The following is a 17,695-nucleotide window of genomic DNA, read 5'->3' as shown; positions in this document are numbered from 1 at the left end:
GTATATTACAAAATATTCCCAATAAACTGCATGCTGTGGGGGAGGACACTAACAGTTATGTTCAGCAGAATAAATAGACCATAAATAGCCCATATCAGGTTTTGCTACTACATTAGTTTGCACTACAGAATTTTTTTTTTTCTGTGTCCAGAGCATTTTGGATTTTGGAATGGCAGAGAGGGGATTATGAAGCTGGCTAATTTACATTTCTTTTTATTTCTAGTGAAACTGAACTTTTTATGCATCTTATTGGCCCTTTATAACATTTGTTCTGTAAAATGCCTGTTCTCGATCTTCACCAATTGTTTTATTAGGCAAATAAGATTTCACTATTAGGTGTGTCCCCTTTTATTGATGTTTAATAGCTTTTCACGTATTTATCAAATATTTTGCCACATACTTTACAATTATACCTCCCATTTTGTTGTTTTTCTTATACTTTGTTAATGTTTGACACACACACGGTATGGGAATGTATTCCTTTATGGACCTTGTCTCCAGAGACAAGGTATGATATTTGATAAGTCTTCCCTGATTACAAAAGATTACATAATTATAATCTACATATCTAGTACTTCTGGTTGTGTAGAGGTTTTATTTCTACATTAATGTCATCAATCTATCTGAATTTTATTTTGATGTTAGCTTTAATGTAGGTTTTAGCCAATGGCTACCACCCCATTTATTAAGCAATCCTAACTTTCCCCGCTGACATCACCTGCCGTCTTCACTGCACACAAAATTTTCATTACTATTTGGCTCGTTTCAGGATATTCCATTTTGTTCTGACAATCTGTCCAACTATTCTGCCAGTGCCAGATGATGTCTATTATCACATCTTTATTTTTTTTAACGTTTGTTTATTTTGAGAGCGAGCACGAGCAGGGGAGGGGCAGAGAGGGAGAGAGAGAATCCCAAGTAGGCTCCGCACTGTCAATGCAGAGCCCGACGCAGGGGTCGAACTCACCAACTGCGAGATCATGACCTGAGCCCAAAGCAGATGCTTAACCGACTGAGCCACCCAGTTGCCCCCATTTTAATATCTATTAGGTCTGGGGAGGAAGGAAGAATGAATAGGCTGAGCACAGGATCGTTAGGACAGTGAAACTATTTCGTGTGATACTATAATGATGGGATACCTTATCATTATACTTTTGACCAAACCCAATGAATGCCCAACACCAAGAATGACCCCTAAAGTAAACTATGGACTCTGAGTGATAATGCTGTCAGTGTGGGTTTGTGGATTGTAATTGGTATGCCATCTGGGGGGAGGGTGTTAATAGTGGGGGAGAATTGGGGGAGGGGACAGGAAGGGTGTGGGAAATCTCTGTACCTTCTGCTGAAGTTTGCTATAAATTTAAAACTGCTCTAAGAAATGAAGTCTATAAAAAAAAAAAAACCCAAACCTAAACATTGCTTCTGAAATCGTAGAGCTTACATTCAAGAGGGGGGGGGGGGCGTTATACAAAAAGATAAATAGAGAATTAGAGTAGATTGCAATTTAGCAAGTATCGTGGTACAAATGAGTGCCATAGACCAGCGCTGCTCAAACTCTGTGATGAAGAGCCAGTTTTGAAAAACAAAAGCAAGTTCCAGTATCTATCAAGACTAGCAACATGTTCATTACCTTCATTTTTGCAAAGCTATTTGTAAGCTGTCAGATGCTCGATGCATATTAGTTATTTGCCGCTAATCCGTAATGGATTCCTTGTTAAAATGAAGATCCTTCTTCCCTCCACCTTCCCTCCATTGTTCTCCTCTGGAGAACAATGAAATTGCCGTTACGCAATGCAGTGCTGTCCTTTTCAGAGATTGTTGTCTCATATGAAGATGCTGAAGTACATTTCACACAATGGCTCTGATCACACAATAATCTCAAGAGCTCGCTAAAAATTCACTAAGGGAAGTCAAGGCTTGGCATTTGCAAGAGATATATCCCATAATCGAATAGTTCTTTTTTCTCTTTGCCATTGTTTTTTCTTCAGAGAAGCAAAGGTATTAATCTCTTCACATTTCATGTGTGGATGAGGGATACAGAAGACCCCTTTGGGGGGTGTGGAATGAGCAGTCCGCCAGATTCATTCACTCACCGAGTGCCTGGCTCAGTGAGTATATGAGGTTGTTGGGGCTGGTCAAAATTCACTAGAGTGCCTATATCACAAATAAACCTGAGCGGGTGAAAGGGTCTCACATCTGGTGGGTTAAATTGTCTTTCTGTGTGAGCAGTACTAATACTTTGTGCAAATAAATGAAGAAGGATCTAGGTGGACCTGGGGCGTGGTAACACTCCTTCCACTAATTAGACAGTAACTTTGATCTCTTGCCTTAATTTCTCTGAACCTTAATCCCCTTATCTGGTATGAGAGCAGACAGACCATTTGATCACTAAGTGCCCTTTCAGCTCTCAGAAAAATGAACAGATCAGCGAATTTGTTCACCGATTTATTCATTCCTAATTGATTTATCCACTTACTTATTCAAAAGACACTTCTTGCGAGCGTGTTATAGGTCCGTTACCATGCTACTTGTGGTCCCCAAATGGGAAGGCAGAAGGCAGCGGAGAGATAGGTTGCCCCACGCCTATGCACTCCCTTCTTTCCGTGGGGCTGGAATCGCTGACCTTGGGGGAGCGATGAGAGATGGTGAGAGATGGAGGAGGGAAATCCTCTTGGCTTCACCACATTTAGTGCGTTTGGTTAGACCAAGGCTCCTGAACCCCAGCACTGTGCATGCATTTGTTGGGGGGGGCGGGGCTGCCCTGCACATTGTAGGTTGTTTGGCGGTATCTCTGGCCTCAACTCACCTGATGTGAGTCGTACCCTCTCCCCGACATTGGTGACCACCGACGATGTCTCCAGACATTGCCAGATGTCCCCTGGAGGCAGATTGCCCTGGTTGAGAACCAGTTATGTAGAACCATCTAGGTGCCCAGATCCTGGGCAAGTGAGATGAAAAGGACCCAGGCCCAGCCTTACGGAGTTTACGTGAGTACACTCTTCCTCAGACTTCAGTGTGCACCTCCTAAGTGGAACCCTCGGTTTGCTGAGCTCTGCCCACGGAGCTTCTAACTCAAGCGGGTCTGGGTGGGGCTGCAGGGTTTGTATTTCTAGAGTTCCCTCATTGGCGCCCATGCTCCTGGTCCTCAGGACCACCCTTGAGAACCTCTGAGCCAGTGCGTTCCTATCTTGCCCGGTAGGTGTGTGTCCACTGCAGTTATGGCTAACACTACGAATGTACTCTACTCACACAGTAAAACTAGTGTTCCCTGAGAGTCAGAGTGGTCTGTGGCTTTTAGAACGGGAAAATAGGGAAGAGTCGGTTAAGCGTCCGACTCTTGATCTCAGCTCAGGTCATGATCTCACGATTCATGAGTTCGAGCCCCACGTCGGGCTCAGTGCTGAGAGTGTGGAGTCTGCTTGGGATTCTCTCTCTCTGCCCCTCCCCTACTCTGTCTCTCTCAAAAATAAATAAACTTAAAAAATTAAAAAGTCAAACAAAATGAAAAAATAGACCCTATGTGGGCTATAAACCCACAATCAATTTGACATGTGTCAAGAAGAAAACCAAGTAGAGGATCTCATAAGCTCGAACAGTGACAAATGGTGGTCGATTTTATAAATTAATTTTGACTTGGCTCCGAGTGAGCAGATAAATAGGTCAGTTAGTGAGCTAGTGGAGGAACCTAATCATTTTGCTGTTCCCATGAATTCTCAGCTCTAACTACAAACGTGCTTTGACAACCCACTCATTCCTAAGTTGGGGACACTTCTCTGTGCAACAAGATGTGGGCGACTCCCTTAGATCCACACGCACACATCCACCCAAGATCATCTGACCCCACTCTGCCTCTTTCTTCTCCTTCTCGTGGTCCCCATCCCCGGTCCACCCCATCCCCTTCTCTGGGAAACTCTTCATGTGATGGGCAGTAATGCAAAGCCGCATTGCCTGTTGTTGGAGGGTTCCCTGTATGTTTATTCTGTGCAGAACTCTTAGTTCGTCTGTGGACTGCACGTTGCCATTTCCGCTTGCTGTGGTCATACTACCAGATACTGTATTTTCTTTGAAAAGTGTCACACACCCCGAGGAGGAAGTGGGGTGTGGTATCAGAGCAGCCCTGGGAGGGCAGGGGTGTTTTGCTACTGGTGCTCCCAGGAGTGGGAGCCTATGTTGCCATTTCTTGTCTTCTGAGTCTCTAACGCAAAGCCCATGTTAACTGGCCACATCACTTTATTAACAGGATAGAAGGGCAAGCAGGTGGAGCCCCGGCTCTCAAAACCTCCTTCTTGGATCCAGAACAATGCTTTGTACAGAGCAGGCAGGTTTAGCAAACGCTTACTGAGTAATGGTAAACATAAAATGGTGTACGTCGCTTCGTTACTTAGCCAGTAGTTTAGGTGTAGGACATAGTCCGTTGAACAAGTCACCGTCGCTGGCAGCTAATTTTCATCAGGGAGACTTTCTCAGGATCCCTTGGGAACGTCCCATGTGATTCCACCAAACACTATCGCAAGCATTTCCCATAAATCCACTCATGTAATCCCCGTAACAACTCTATGAAGTACATCTATTATTTTCCCCATGTTACAGATACGGAAACAGAGACACAAAGAGGTTCGGTCATTTGTTGAAGACGGTGCAGTTGGAAAAGCTGGCTTTCATGCCATGGCAGTGTCATTTGCCCATCCGTGTGTCTCCATCCTCTGTGTCCACTGGCACATAAAGGCCAGAGGAAGACGGACTGTGTGTCCAAGAATTTCACACTCACCTTCTCAGTCAAGGTGCCCATTGACCCGAGTGCCCTGGGCCCTGGCTCCGATTTGGTACCCCGAGTTGAGGTGGTGTACTTTTCCTCACTGAGCACCTACCTGGCAGGAAGCCCTCTTACTCTAGTGCCTTAGGAAGATTACAAAGTATCCCGTGTCTCTTTAGAGCTAGTGGGTTGCCAAGAAGGGACAGTCACAGAAACGATTGTCTCCGCGCTCCCCCCCAACTTGATTGAGAGGTAACTGACCATCTAAAATCGGATATATTTGAGGTATACAACTTGGTGATTTGAGGTACCTGTACATTGTGAAATATGACCACTGTCAAGCTAATTAACATACCCGTCACTTAATATAGTTACTTTGCGTGTGTGTGTGTGTGTGAGTGTGTGCGTGTGTGGGGGGGTGTGTGTGTGCTGAAGACTGTCTTTTAAGAGTAAATCTTGACACAGAGACAGAGCCACAAATTCAGTGTGCCTCCTATATGAGGCAGCGTCTTTAGACTCAGTAAGTGATTGCCTAACTGTGGCTAGAAAATCCTGCCAAGGAGACCAAGTCCCTCCCAACGTTACGTGAAGCAGTCAGCTAGCTTTGTTCTAGACCCCGGCCCTGGAATTCCTCACTCATCCCAATCTGCCATCTCTGACAGTGTGAATGAAGGGAGATTCAAGGAGATGGGAGAGCACACACTGGTGACATCCTGGGGAAGTTACTCAGATCTGCAGCGTTGACCTCATTTCTGGATGTGAGTTTACATTGTTCCAAGGAACTTCAACTCCAATTATATTACCTGTTTTTTTTTTTTTCACAGCTATGGGGTAGAAAGATCCTTCAACCACAGGTACTGACAAGGAGAAGCGTCCGATTGGTACCTAAGATAATTAAGCAAGTAGGGCAGCATGGAGGCCTGCTGAGAGAGCCCATGTGGGTGGTTGTAATCGTCCTTCCTAATTAGAGGCTGGGAGAACAGATGGAGACCATTCTATGGGGAAATCTCCATGCTCTCACTTCCTTCCTGACCTAACCTTAAAAGGCATTTTCTAACAAGAAATAATGTGCTAGTTTGGGTGGAGGTGCTTAGCAACCAAGGCTGAAATCCAGACTCTGCTATGTGCTAGCTCTGTGACCTTCAGCAAGCTACTCACCCACTGAAGCCTCAGTTTCTTGGCCGTAGAATGGAGTTGATTATACCCACCTGGTAGACTTGTTGAGAAAACTGAATAATATGAGCTATCATATATACACTATGGACTCTTCACATACATGTGAATTGTAGGGGGAGCCAATAAATACCTCCACTAGGCTGTGCTGTGTTTGGAACAAATGGAGAGAGCGATCAGAAGTCAGGGAAATGCAAAAAAAAAAAAAAAAAAAAAAAAAAAAAAAAGTCAACCTGAGGCTGGATTTGGTGGATATGGGCTAAAATATTCAAGCGATAGGTTGGTCTTTGTTCATGGTGTCAGAGGCCACGCTGGACAATGGCCAGTCTCCCAGGACTGAGGCAGATGGGTCCCACCCTGCTTATGGCAGAGAAGAGTGGAGAAACATGTTCTATGAAAGTCCACAGATTCCCCCCAAGGGAGAGAAGAGGCTGGGCTGGGCAGGTGCCATTTACTTGTCTAAAACTTACCCATCGGATAAACCACTCCTCTTTCTGTGGGGAGCAGGGAAGGGTTTCTGAATGAAGCAGTGTGTAAGTGAGGTCCTCAAAAAAATGAGAAGGATTAGGGGATGGCAGTTTTTTAAGGGGGGGAGAAGACACAGCATTCCAAACAGAGGGACCAGTTTACATAGCCACCAAGATGGATGGTTGCGATGTACCCAGCAAACAGAGAAGTCAGGATACGACTAAGAGGCATGCTGTGGGGACTGGGAGGTGGTGGCAGGGGGGCAGTGGGAGCCAACATGTAGAGGCTCTGAAATAATGGGTTAAGAAGCCATGATTTAATTCAGCAGGGACTGGGACAGTTTTCTTGAGTATCGGTATAATTTGATCAGAGCTAAGCTTTAGTGGACAATGTTCATGTCACACATTAAAATTAGTGTCAGGGGGCACCTGGGTGGCTCAGTCAGTTAAGCATCTGACTTCAGCTCAGGTCATGATCTCATGGTTCATGGGTTCAAGTCCCGCGTCGGGCTCTCTGCTGACAGCTCAGAGCCTGGAGCCTCCTTTGAATTCTGTGTCTCCCTCTATCTCCCTGCTTCTCCCCCATTCATGCTCGCTCGCTCTCTCTCACTCACTCTCAAAACTAAATAAACATAAAAAAATTTTAAATACTAAGAAAATTTTAAAAAATCAAATCAGTGTCAGAATATGCACAATGACATCCCAGATGGCTCATTTTCTGTATTTCAATCTTTGTTTTGTTTCTACATTATTTTGGGTTATATTAGTTATATTCTGCTGGGGATGTCACAATAGAATACCACAGATGGGGGGGAGCTGTCATGTTTCTGGCGGCTGGACATCCAAGATCGCGGTGTCCTCAAAGTTGGTGTCTGATGAGAGCTCTCTTCACCTTCCCACTGTGTTTTTACACCATGAAGAGAAAGAAATCTCTGGTGTCTCTTCTTCTTCTTACAAGGACACTATCCTATCGGATTAGGGTCCTGCCCTCACAATCTCATTTAACCTTAGGTAAATTAATTAGGGTCTCAACATGTGAATTTGTGGGGGACACAGTTCAGTCGCTAGCACTTGAAGGAGGGGGTGTCTTGTTAATGTTTTTAGGTTGGCGGGCGGTACCAGCTCTGTTGCTCTCTTAACAAATCCCCTTCCTGACCCTTTCTAACAGATGGTGGAATGTTAGGCTTACATTCTTTGGTCTTTGCAGCTCATGCTCTAGGGATTATTTTAAAATATTATCTTCAGGTCATGCTTCTTTTTTTTTTCTTGGTCCCCAAAAATATGGAACACTTCACGAATTTGCGTGTCATCCTTGCACAGGGGCCATGTTAATCTTCTCTGTATCGTTCCAATTTTAGTATATGTGCTGCCGAAGCGAGCACCAGGTCATGCTTCTTATTCTAATTCACTTTTGAGACCACATGTGTGGCCAAGAGGCTAATATTTATTTTTTCTTCCTTTTTTTTAAAGAATGTTTATGCATTTTTTGAGAGAGAGTGTGTGTGTGTGAGCAGGGGAGCGGCAGAGAGAGAGGGGACAGGGGATTCGAAGCGAGCTCTGAGCTGACAGCAGTGAGCCAGATGGGGAGCTTGACCTCACAAACCATGAGATCATGACCTGAGTTGAAGTCAGACGCTCAATCGACTAAACCACTCAGATGCCCCACGAGGCTAATATGTAATCTGACTCTTTTTATTATATTGTACTACTTTGTAGAAGTCTTAGTACCAGGGTAAAATGCTTTTCATTTGATGGTTCTCTTATTACCACCTTTCTTCTCTGCCCATTTCCAGGCAAGTAATTCTTAATTTGTAGGTTATTTTCCACAGCATGACTTTTACCCGAGAAACCTTTCTATCTGTAAAGAGATGTAAAAGCTACAGATGTCACTTCATTTGCCGACATCTGCCTGGTGTTTAATTCCCCAAACTTGGGCTTAGGTGACCCACTTGGAAACTATTGAGTGCTTTTTGTCCTATTCCTGGGTTGACTACAGATTCGGTTGTGTTCTCTCTTCTACATGTTTGAGGTTTTGCTGTTTCTGTGAGACTCTCCCTCTGTCACCGAGATACCTCCTGCTAGGTTATAACAATACAGATGCTGTCCACGCTTTTGTTTTTAAATAAAGAAGTGTAGGGGTGCCTGACTGGCTTGGTCAGTTGAACATCTGACTTCGGCTCAGGTCACGATCTCACAGTTCATGGGTTCGAGCCCCACGTCAGACTCTGTGCTAACAGCTGGGAGCCTGGAGCCTGCTTCGCATTCTGTGCCTCCCTCTCTCTCTCTGCCCCTCCCCTGCTCGAGCTCTGTCTCTCTCCCCACCCCACCAAAAATTAAAAACATTAAAAACATTTACATAAAGATATGTATGCTCATTCCTCTCATTCCTATTTCACATGCTGCAAAGAAAGAGAAGTCTTATTTTTTGGTTTTGTGTGTTGTTGTTGTTGTTGTTTTTTTTTTTTGCTGATGAGAGTATATAGAACTTCTGTTGCTTTCTATTTCTGTGGAACTTCTCCTCCTCGGCTTTTGTTATGTGGTGGCAATCCTTAACATCACTGTGAAAGCATTTGGCAGGTTTGAGTTGTGGTAGGTGAGTCAGTGTGGGTAAGTAGGTGAGTCAGCACCCAGGGAGTCCGGAATTCTCAGTTCAGCACTTGAGGTCTATGACCTTAACCATGCCGCTGAGCAATGATATTGTCCATCTGCTGGCTTCGAAGCTACCTGCTAAAGACAGATGAGATCATGCTTAAAGGGGAAAACATTGAGTCATAAGAGTAAAGATTCTCTGCAAATTTAAAGTACATATTATGAGATTTCGCAGCTGAGATAGCAAAAGCACAGAAGATTGGATAGGCATCCTGACTGTCCATCATGATAAGTGCTCGCATCGGGATGACTCTATCACAGGGTAATAAGTGCTCTAGGAGAGATACATGTGGGTTTTTATGGGAGTTCGGTGGCAGAGTGCAGAGGGAGGCCATATAATTCAGCCAAGATGTGCTTCTAACAGACGGTCTCTACTTTTCTTCCTGCCCATTTTTGGTACAAACTAATAAAGTCAGTAGAGTCCCTTGGAAAATATATCAGAGTTGCAATAATAATCATAACAGCTAACATTTTTGAGTTTACTCTGCGCCAGCCCCGTCATAAGCACCTCCGTGCATTTGCCCATTCCGTCCGTGTAGCCCTTTGAAATGAGTGATGGTATTATTACCCCTTTCCAAATGAGAAGACAGGCTTAGGGACACTAAATAACTCCTGCAGTTGAGTCCATAATGGCGTCGGGTCTTTGTAACAATGCCTGGGATATTTCTCTTGTATCGACTTCCTCTACTACTGCCTGCTGCTTGATTGGACCACACCATACCCTTGCAGGTTAAAATATATACATATAAGCATGAAGATTAAGAGATTATATAAAGCATTGCTTTTGAAAATCAAGTTCCTTAGCAAAAATGCATTGAGCATCTACTACTTATCAGACAGAGGGATCAGCCCTGGAGGTGCGTGAATGACTAAGACTTGGTCCCTGCTCTCAGAGCCCGCAGTCTGCTTATTTGGGAAGACCAGTGTGACCCAATATATCTAATAAAGTGTTAAAGGGAGATCTGGCAATGTGAGCACCAGATCTCCTTCCCAGTCCCACGAAGCTGACTGGAATGTCCAAAGGAATGTGGCAATAGAGAAAACCCTTTATCACAACTTGGGTCTCGTAGTAAGGCACCCACATGCACTGACTCTGGAGGGGTCTTGCTAGATGAAACCAGAAGGACTTCTATGGTTTGAGTGACAAACATGGTACCTCAAAGATGAAGCAGGAGAAATCCTGGTGGGGCTCTGCTGTGCCCCCCAAATTTGGAGGCTCAAGAGAAAGAGCATGGGAGCGACAGCATCTACCCCACTGGGAAATGGGAAATGACAGAGCCACGGCAAATAAATATGGCAGGCGCTGTCTGAAAGCCATGCCCTAGGAGCTGGGGGGGCGGGGAGCCTGGAGGACTGAATGGATTCCACCAAGAAGTTCCAGAGGGAGGAGGGAGGATGATGGAGGCGGAGGGAAGAAAGGCTTCAAAGAGGAGGTAGGGACCGAGCAGGAACTTGAAAGATGAAGGAAGTAGGGATGGGGTGCAGAGGGAGGATGGAACGAAATAGGAAAGCATTCCAGGGAGAGGGAACGGTATTGCTACAAGCCCAGAGCCGTGCAACAGCTTGACACGTTGGACAAATGGCAATAGCTCCGCATGGTCCTAACTAAGCTCCTTCGGGCTGCAGCGTGGAGATCTGACTGGGAGAGACAGGTGTCGGGACTGGGCAGGGCAACAGGTAAGTTGTGGTGGCTTGGAGTCACGCTGAGGCAAGTGGGGCCGGGAAGGGGAAGGAAGGGGCAAGGCAAACCAGCTCCGGTCCAGGAGGGGAAAGGTGACATCCGAGTGCTGGGCAGAGCGCCAGGGTACCCGTCACCGAGCTGGTGAAATAGACGGGGCCCATTCGAAAGGCAGGACCCTGAGTTCTGCTTGGACCCGGGAGATGAGGGGCTGATGACAAAAATCTTGCATGTTAATTTCATCCTTGAATGCTTATTACATACCATCTTGGTGCGCCCGTGCACACACACACGTGTGCGAGCCTTCAACAGGATTGCGGACATTTACATTCACAACAGCATTGTTTACAAGGGCGCGATTCGTGTTGCCCTTGCCAGTGTTAGGTAAGAGCATTTCAAAAATACTTGCTAGTTGCAGTGGCTTAAAAAAAAATGCTATTGTGTCGTGTTTTATATTTAAATAGTTTAACTCTTTTTATTGTTAGAGTTTTGTGAAGAGTTGAATATTAATAGATCCCCAAAGAATATGCATTATCAAATTCCAATATGATCCTTTCTCAGTTATTTGCTCCAAAAGGCAAAAACTTTCTTTTTTTTTTTTTTTCAACGTTTATTTATTTTTGGGACAGGGAGAGACAGAGCATGAACGGGGGAGGGGCAGAGAGAGAGGGAGACACAGAATCGGAAACAGGCTCCAGGCTCCGAGCCATCAGCCCAGAGCCTGACGCGGGGCTCGAACTCACGGACCGCGAGATCGTGACCTGGCTGAAGTCGGACGCTTAACCGACTGCGCCACCCAGGCGCCCCATAAAAGGCAAAAACTTTCAAGAGAGCTTCAATAGCAGAGTAAAAGCCATTTGTTTTTTTTTTAAGGCTTTGACATTTTCCCTCTAATAAATCGAAGCTACTCATGATTACTTTAGATTTTAATTCAGTGTTTTATTGTATGAATTCTTAGTTTCCTGATGTATATTCTTTTGTCCATACCGGTGTGCATTTTATCTATATCACCTCTGAATTTATAGTCCATGCCTTGAAATGCCAACAGCATATTTTTAAATTTTGGTTTTGAAATGGTCACGTGGTAGAATTGACAGTTGTTCTTGCTATATAATTCTGTGAATTTAAATCTAGATTTCTGTGACCATCACCGTGACCAGCTATACTACAGGGTCACCTCCCCACGCCCAAAGCTTGCTCATGCTCTATCTTTATAACCCCCTGTCCTCTGTCCAAACCACTGCTAACCACTGTTGTCTCCATACGGTTTTGTCTTTTCAAGAATGTCCTGTAAATGCAATTATATAGTATCTTGTTTTATTTTGCATTTCTTAGTATGTATATATATATATGTATATATATATATGTATATATATATATATTTTTAATGTTTACCTATTTTTGAGAGAGAGAAAGAGACAGTGTGAGCAGGGGAGGGGAAGACAGAGAAGGAGACACAGTATCCGAAGCAGGTTCCAGGCTCCAAGCTGTCAGCACAGAGCCTGATGCAGGGCTTGAACTCATGAACCCCAAGATCACGACCTGTGCCGAAGTGGGATCACCGACTGAGCCACCCAGGCACCCCCATTTTGCATTTCTTAAAGCGCTCACAGGCTGAACATCTTCCCACATAACTAATTGAAACTATGTTTGTTTGTTTTTTTAATATTTGGTATACTTTGTGTTATTGCCACTTAATTCCTTGGGTCATAGGTGGTTTTTATTTTGTTTGGCTTTTTCAAATTTGTGTATGCTTATTATAAAGAATGACAGTTATTGTCTGTTGTAGTTACTCTAGATATTTTCTTTGACTTTGTTTTATTATGGTCTTCAAATGTGTAAGACTTACAAATAGTAATACCACTTGATCTAGTCATATTGAAAACACTAGTGATCTACACTGATGCAGTATTCCTAAATTTAAAAAAATTATAAAAAGGTGCTTATTACGGCATGATTTCTATTATGAAAAAACATGTGTCTAAACATTTAACTACAAGACTTTAGTAAAACAGGTCATTAGAAGATGGTGCAAGAAGTTAAAGGATGTTTACAAAGATAACATACTACCTTGGACAATTTTTATGGCAAAATGTTAAATTAAAGCATTTGGGTTTTTTTAATGTTTATTTTTGAGAGGGGGAGAGGGACAGAGAGAGAGGGAGACACAGAATCCGAAGCCGTCTCCAGGCTCCGAGCTGTCAGCACAGAGCCCGACGCGGGGCTCGAACCCACAGACTGTGAATCGTGACCTGAGCCGAAGTCAGACGCTCAACCAACTGAGCCCCCCAGGCGCCCCTGGCAAGATGTGAAATTAAAAAGCCAAATATAATCCCGTAAACACAGTATGAGCAAAGCATGTAAAGCAAAACCACAAAACCTGTTCATTAAAAAAAGACGAAAGAAAATACATCAAAAGAGTAGTAGCGACTTGCTTCCGCTGTGGAACTATGAGAAGATTTTTTACAATTTGTGTATTTATTTTTCATAATGATCACATTTCACATTGAAGCTACAGGAGGGGAAAAACTCTGAGTAGCTCAGGAATGAAATGCTGCCTTTTACCTTAAAAAAATGCACCCCTACGGGTGCCTGGGTGGCTCTGTCGGTTGAGCATCTGACTTCCGCTCAGGTCACGATCTCACGGTTTGTGAGTTCAAGCCCCATATCAGGCTCTGTACTGACAGCTCAGAGCCGGGAGCCTGCTTCGGATTCTGTGTCTCCCTCTCTCTCTGCCCCTGCCCTGCTCACACACTGTCTCTGTCTCTCAAAAGGTGAATAAACATTTAAAAAAAATGTTAAAAAACAAACCACGCGCCCCTGAGCAAACAACATGTTAGGTTCAGCACACAGATGCCCGTTCTGTCTTCTAGATGTGCAAATGTCAGGTCCTGTCCCCGTGACTAGACCTTTAAAAAGTGAGGCAGTGGCCTGGCCAGCAAACAGATGCATGCCTGGGGTAAAATGCCAAGATGCTCATGGGTGAGGGGCTAGGGCTAGCAAATCTGGGTGGCTGGTGGGCTAGGAAATCAGCTAAGCAGGGCGTTCTGGAGGAGAAGGAGATTCCGCTATGATTCCCTCCCCTACTGCATCTGGAAACCCTCATCACCCTGGAGGTTTCTGTCTGCTCCCCGGACAGACTTTTCCAGGTGCATGTTGAGTTGCTGCTGTGAATTCTGAGCCCAGCCTGGAAATAGCAAAGTGACACATCCGTCACTAAAGGTCACAGTGGTTGTAACTCAGGCTTTATGAGTCAGTGATCCCTCCAGACTCAGAATTAATTACTTAACTTTACTCGTGTTGAGGAAATCTTCAGAGGGTCCACGTATGGTAAACACTTGTAAATGAGGACACTCTTGGCGATCTTTCCTATTAGTGCAGAAAAGTATAGATTTGTCCAGAAGACCTACGTGACCCAGGAAAGGGGCTGTTGTCAAGGAAGTTTTCTCCAGAGAGCTCTCAGTCATTAGCCTGGCTCCCGTCCAAGAATACTAACCTCAGAGGCTGTCAGAGGGTGAAGGGGGCCCCTGAAGACACATCTAGAAGTCATCTGGTGACCGTTTCAACAGTGTGACTTCTATGGAATGTATTTCAGAGACTAAGGACACCTGAAAAATATGATGATTTTACAACCGTGTCCTTTAGTTAAACCCTGCTAAATTGTGGGCGATTGAGACTTTCTTAGAATCCATGAAGTTCACAGCAGTTGTCAAGAGCCCCTAATCTCTCTCTGTAGGTTCAGAAAACACTCAAAGACCAGCCAGCACTTCAGAGAACCAGCAGTCTTGAATGGCCCTGCCAGATCTGGGATTATGCCATTGGCGCTCACATGTGGGGTCCTATCATTCTGAGGACTTGTCTTTCTTTCTACAAAGGTAGAAAGGACAGCTAATGCTTCATTGTTCTTATCTTTGGCTTACTTAAGAGACTGAGGAGAGAACAGTTCAAGAAGAGAGAAGAAGCAAAGACGTAACTTTTCCACCGAATACCAGATGGTAGTTTCAGATTAATGGGACCTCATGGAAAAGTAGGTAAAAGAAAGAAAAGTGGGGGTAATGGGTGGTTACTTGAGGTAAGTGTCCAAACAAGGCCATGAAGGAATAGCAGACGAAGAACGAGACTAGAATCCTGGAATTTGTTCGCCAACATTATGATGGCTTTCCCCTCATATCCCTAGGTATGCATAATTATCGGTAATTTGGCTTTTGTCATTTATCCTTAGATGATAAGGCGTTCTTTTATGGTGGGCAATGATTTGGGATTTTTTTAGGTGCTTTGGAATGTTCAAAGGCTTATTTTATATGGAGGTACATACGTGTGCATATATGTACATATACACAGGCATATATGACCGCGGAGAAAGTAGACCTTTTTGAAATGTCTGAAGTAAATAGAGTTCAGCTGCTAAATGCCCAGAGCCAAGTGCATCACACACATAAATAGCCCACGTAAGAATTTTGTGGTGTCATGTTTTTGTGACTAAAATAGACTCACCCTTTCTAAACTCATTTTCTTATTATTGTGGGTTGTTTCTTGGGTACCTGCTTGCTTAACAGAAGAAATAAAATGTTGGAAATTTTTCTTGCCTGTTTCTGCAACCATTAAGTGTAACCCCCTTAAATTAGGAGTGGAATTATAGTTCTAGCTGACAAGGTTGAGTAATGCAGACGTCGGGAAGCCTCTTTCCTTGGCTAGTCAGTCTGGGGTTTGGGGTGAGCCCAATAATGTCCTTTGCAGAAGGGGAAGTAAAAGTATTTGCTTAAATGGATCCTTGAGCCATTTGAGCCTCTGAGCTGTCAGTGATAAAGCGCTGGTTAAGTGGGAACGGGACACCCAAAATAACATATTTTATAGCCCCCAACAGCATGTGTCTTTGTCACTTTGCAGGGAGCAACCATGTCACCATTTCTTCGCATTGGTTTGTCCAACTTCGACTGTGGGTCCTGCCAGCCATGTCAGGGAGAGGCTGTTAACCCTTACTGCGCTGTGCTGGTCAAAGAATATGTTGAATCAGGTAAGCTTGAGTGGGTGTTCGAGGTGGGTGAGGAGGAAAGTCCTTGTGTGAACTAGGAAGCAAGTCCTTCCAGAAACGTCAGAGTCATCTGGTTCAACCTAATTTTGCAGTTCAGGAACCTGATGGCCAGCCAAGCTAAGTACTTCCTCAAGGGCGTATGAGCTTAGTGACCGACTCAGGCGGAGACCCAGGTCTCCTCCCTCATAGTCCATTTCACTGCGCCATTTTCTCACATACGCGAAAGGAACAAAGAAAAGGAGAAATGGGTTGAAGACATGATGTGAGGACTTAATGGGGGTAATAAAATCTACTGGTGAGCTCAAGTCGAACATGGCACCTGCACTGCTAACCCTGGTTATTTCCAGTGAATACAGATAGATTAAGTCTGCACAATCTCACAATGAACTCTGAAGATGGTTATTGAGGGGAGCCATCCCGGGTGGTTCACACGGTGCGTATTTATGGAGCGCCTAGTGTCCAGTGGGCGGAAAAAGTGCTTTTCCTTTAGAGCTTCTACTCTAGCAGAGGAAGAGAGGTATGGAACAAACTAGAATATAAGGAATAATGAGGAGGAGTGCTGGGCAGAAAACCGAAGCAGGGCAAAGTGGGGGGAGGAGAGACTTGGGGACAGAGAAGTGTGTGTTATTTCCCATGGGGTGGTACTGAAAAGGCGTCTCAGGGAGTGGCGTTTGCGGATGCGGGAGGAACCCGATTCGGCAGCTGAGAACCTCCAACGAGGTGTTTCCAGCTCAAAATCGTGGGTTTCCAAATCCCACCAGGCTGGCCTTTCCCTCCCTTAGAGACCTCCCTTCGTGACGGACTCCACCCTTGCAGCCACCGGGAGTGTGCACCAAGCGGAGGAGAAGGTCCAAATCATCCTGATTTCCCTTCTGCCCGGATTCCTCTCCTGTTTAGTTGCAAGTGAGAGTGGCACTTGCTCCGGATCTAAAACCTTTCAAATGTCACAGAAACCTTTGAAGTGTGACATGTCTGAGTTTCTCAAAGCCGCTTTCCACTTAATGGGTCTCCGGGAGCTCCTTCTCTCTAAGCACGGGCCTCACTGACATTTGCCTCCTGAGAGCCTCTTTTTCATTTCTTCTTTCGGCCTTGCCTTTGAACGTGGTCGGATCGGCCATGGGGATCAAGAGACCTTGTCAGAAAAGACGACAGCTTCGTTTTTTCCAAAAGGTTAGCCTGTGGCATCTGGAGAGTTTGGTTTTTGATTTTGTCTTTGGTTTTGTTCTGACGAGAAATCACTCTGCCCGTCACAATTCAAATATTATTTTTGTACAATTTATGGGGTTTGGGTTTTTTAGATTTTTTTCATTTGAGTATCGTTGACGCTCAAACGTCTTACTAGTTTCAGGTGTTCAGTGTAGCGATTCGACAAATCTATACCTTCTGCTATGCTCACCACCAGGGTAACTGCCATCTGTCGGCCTAGGACACTATTACAGTACCACTGACTATACTCCCCGTGCTGTACCTTTTATCCTCGTGACTTATTCCAGAAATGGAAGCCTAGCCTTCCCTTTCTCCTTTACCCATTTTGCCCATCCCCCACCCCACTCCACCCCTCTAGAAACCATCGGTGCTCCCTATTTATAGGCCTGATTCTGCTTTTTGTTTATTTATTCATTTGGTTTTTTTAAAAAAATATTCCACATATGAGTAAAATTGTATAGTATTTCTCTTTCTCTCTAGAGCCTACCACCCTCTAGATTGTCTATGTTGTTACAAACGGCACGAGCTCATCCCTTTTATGGCTGTGTAATATTCCATTGCACGTAGATCTTCCTTATCCATTCATCTATTGGTGGACTCTTAGGTCATTTCCATATCTTGGCTACTATATAAATAATGCTGCATCAATAAACATAGGGGTGCATGTAGCTTTTCAAACTGGTGGTTTTGTTCTCTTTGGGTAAATACCCGGCAGTGGAAATACTGGATCATATGAT

The 17,695-nt window shown here is 44.5% G+C and overlaps 1 protein-coding gene and 1 non-coding gene across 3 annotated transcripts in view; one reads left to right on the top strand and one right to left on the bottom strand.

Annotated features, from left to right (window-relative positions):
• Window positions 1-17,695, top strand: part of PRKCQ (protein kinase C theta) — a 186,125-nt gene that overhangs the window by 38,291 nt on the left and 130,139 nt on the right. Inside the window, exons 2-3 of one of the 2 annotated variants that reach the window (XM_045060841.1) lie at window positions 14,457-14,747; window positions 15,608-15,734. In XM_045060841.1, coding sequence (XP_044916776.1) covers window positions 14,730-14,747; window positions 15,608-15,734 — 145 coding nt within the window. In that variant the 5' untranslated portion in view covers window positions 14,457-14,729. The remainder of the gene's footprint in view (window positions 1-14,456; window positions 14,748-15,607; window positions 15,735-17,695) is intronic. The other variant, XM_006933217.5, reaches the window with a different exon arrangement.
• On the bottom strand, window positions 7,669-7,775 carry LOC111561501. Its single transcript, XR_002744154.1, has one exon. It is a non-coding gene; the product is annotated as a U6 spliceosomal RNA (small nuclear RNA).

Source organism: Felis catus, chromosome B4, assembly GCF_018350175.1.
Source record: "Felis catus isolate Fca126 chromosome B4, F.catus_Fca126_mat1.0, whole genome shotgun sequence".
NCBI classification, from domain to species: Eukaryota; Metazoa; Chordata; class Mammalia; order Carnivora; family Felidae; genus Felis; species Felis catus.
The sequence above is the reverse complement of the archived record's forward strand: the minus strand, read 5'-3'. Positions and strand labels throughout refer to the sequence as shown.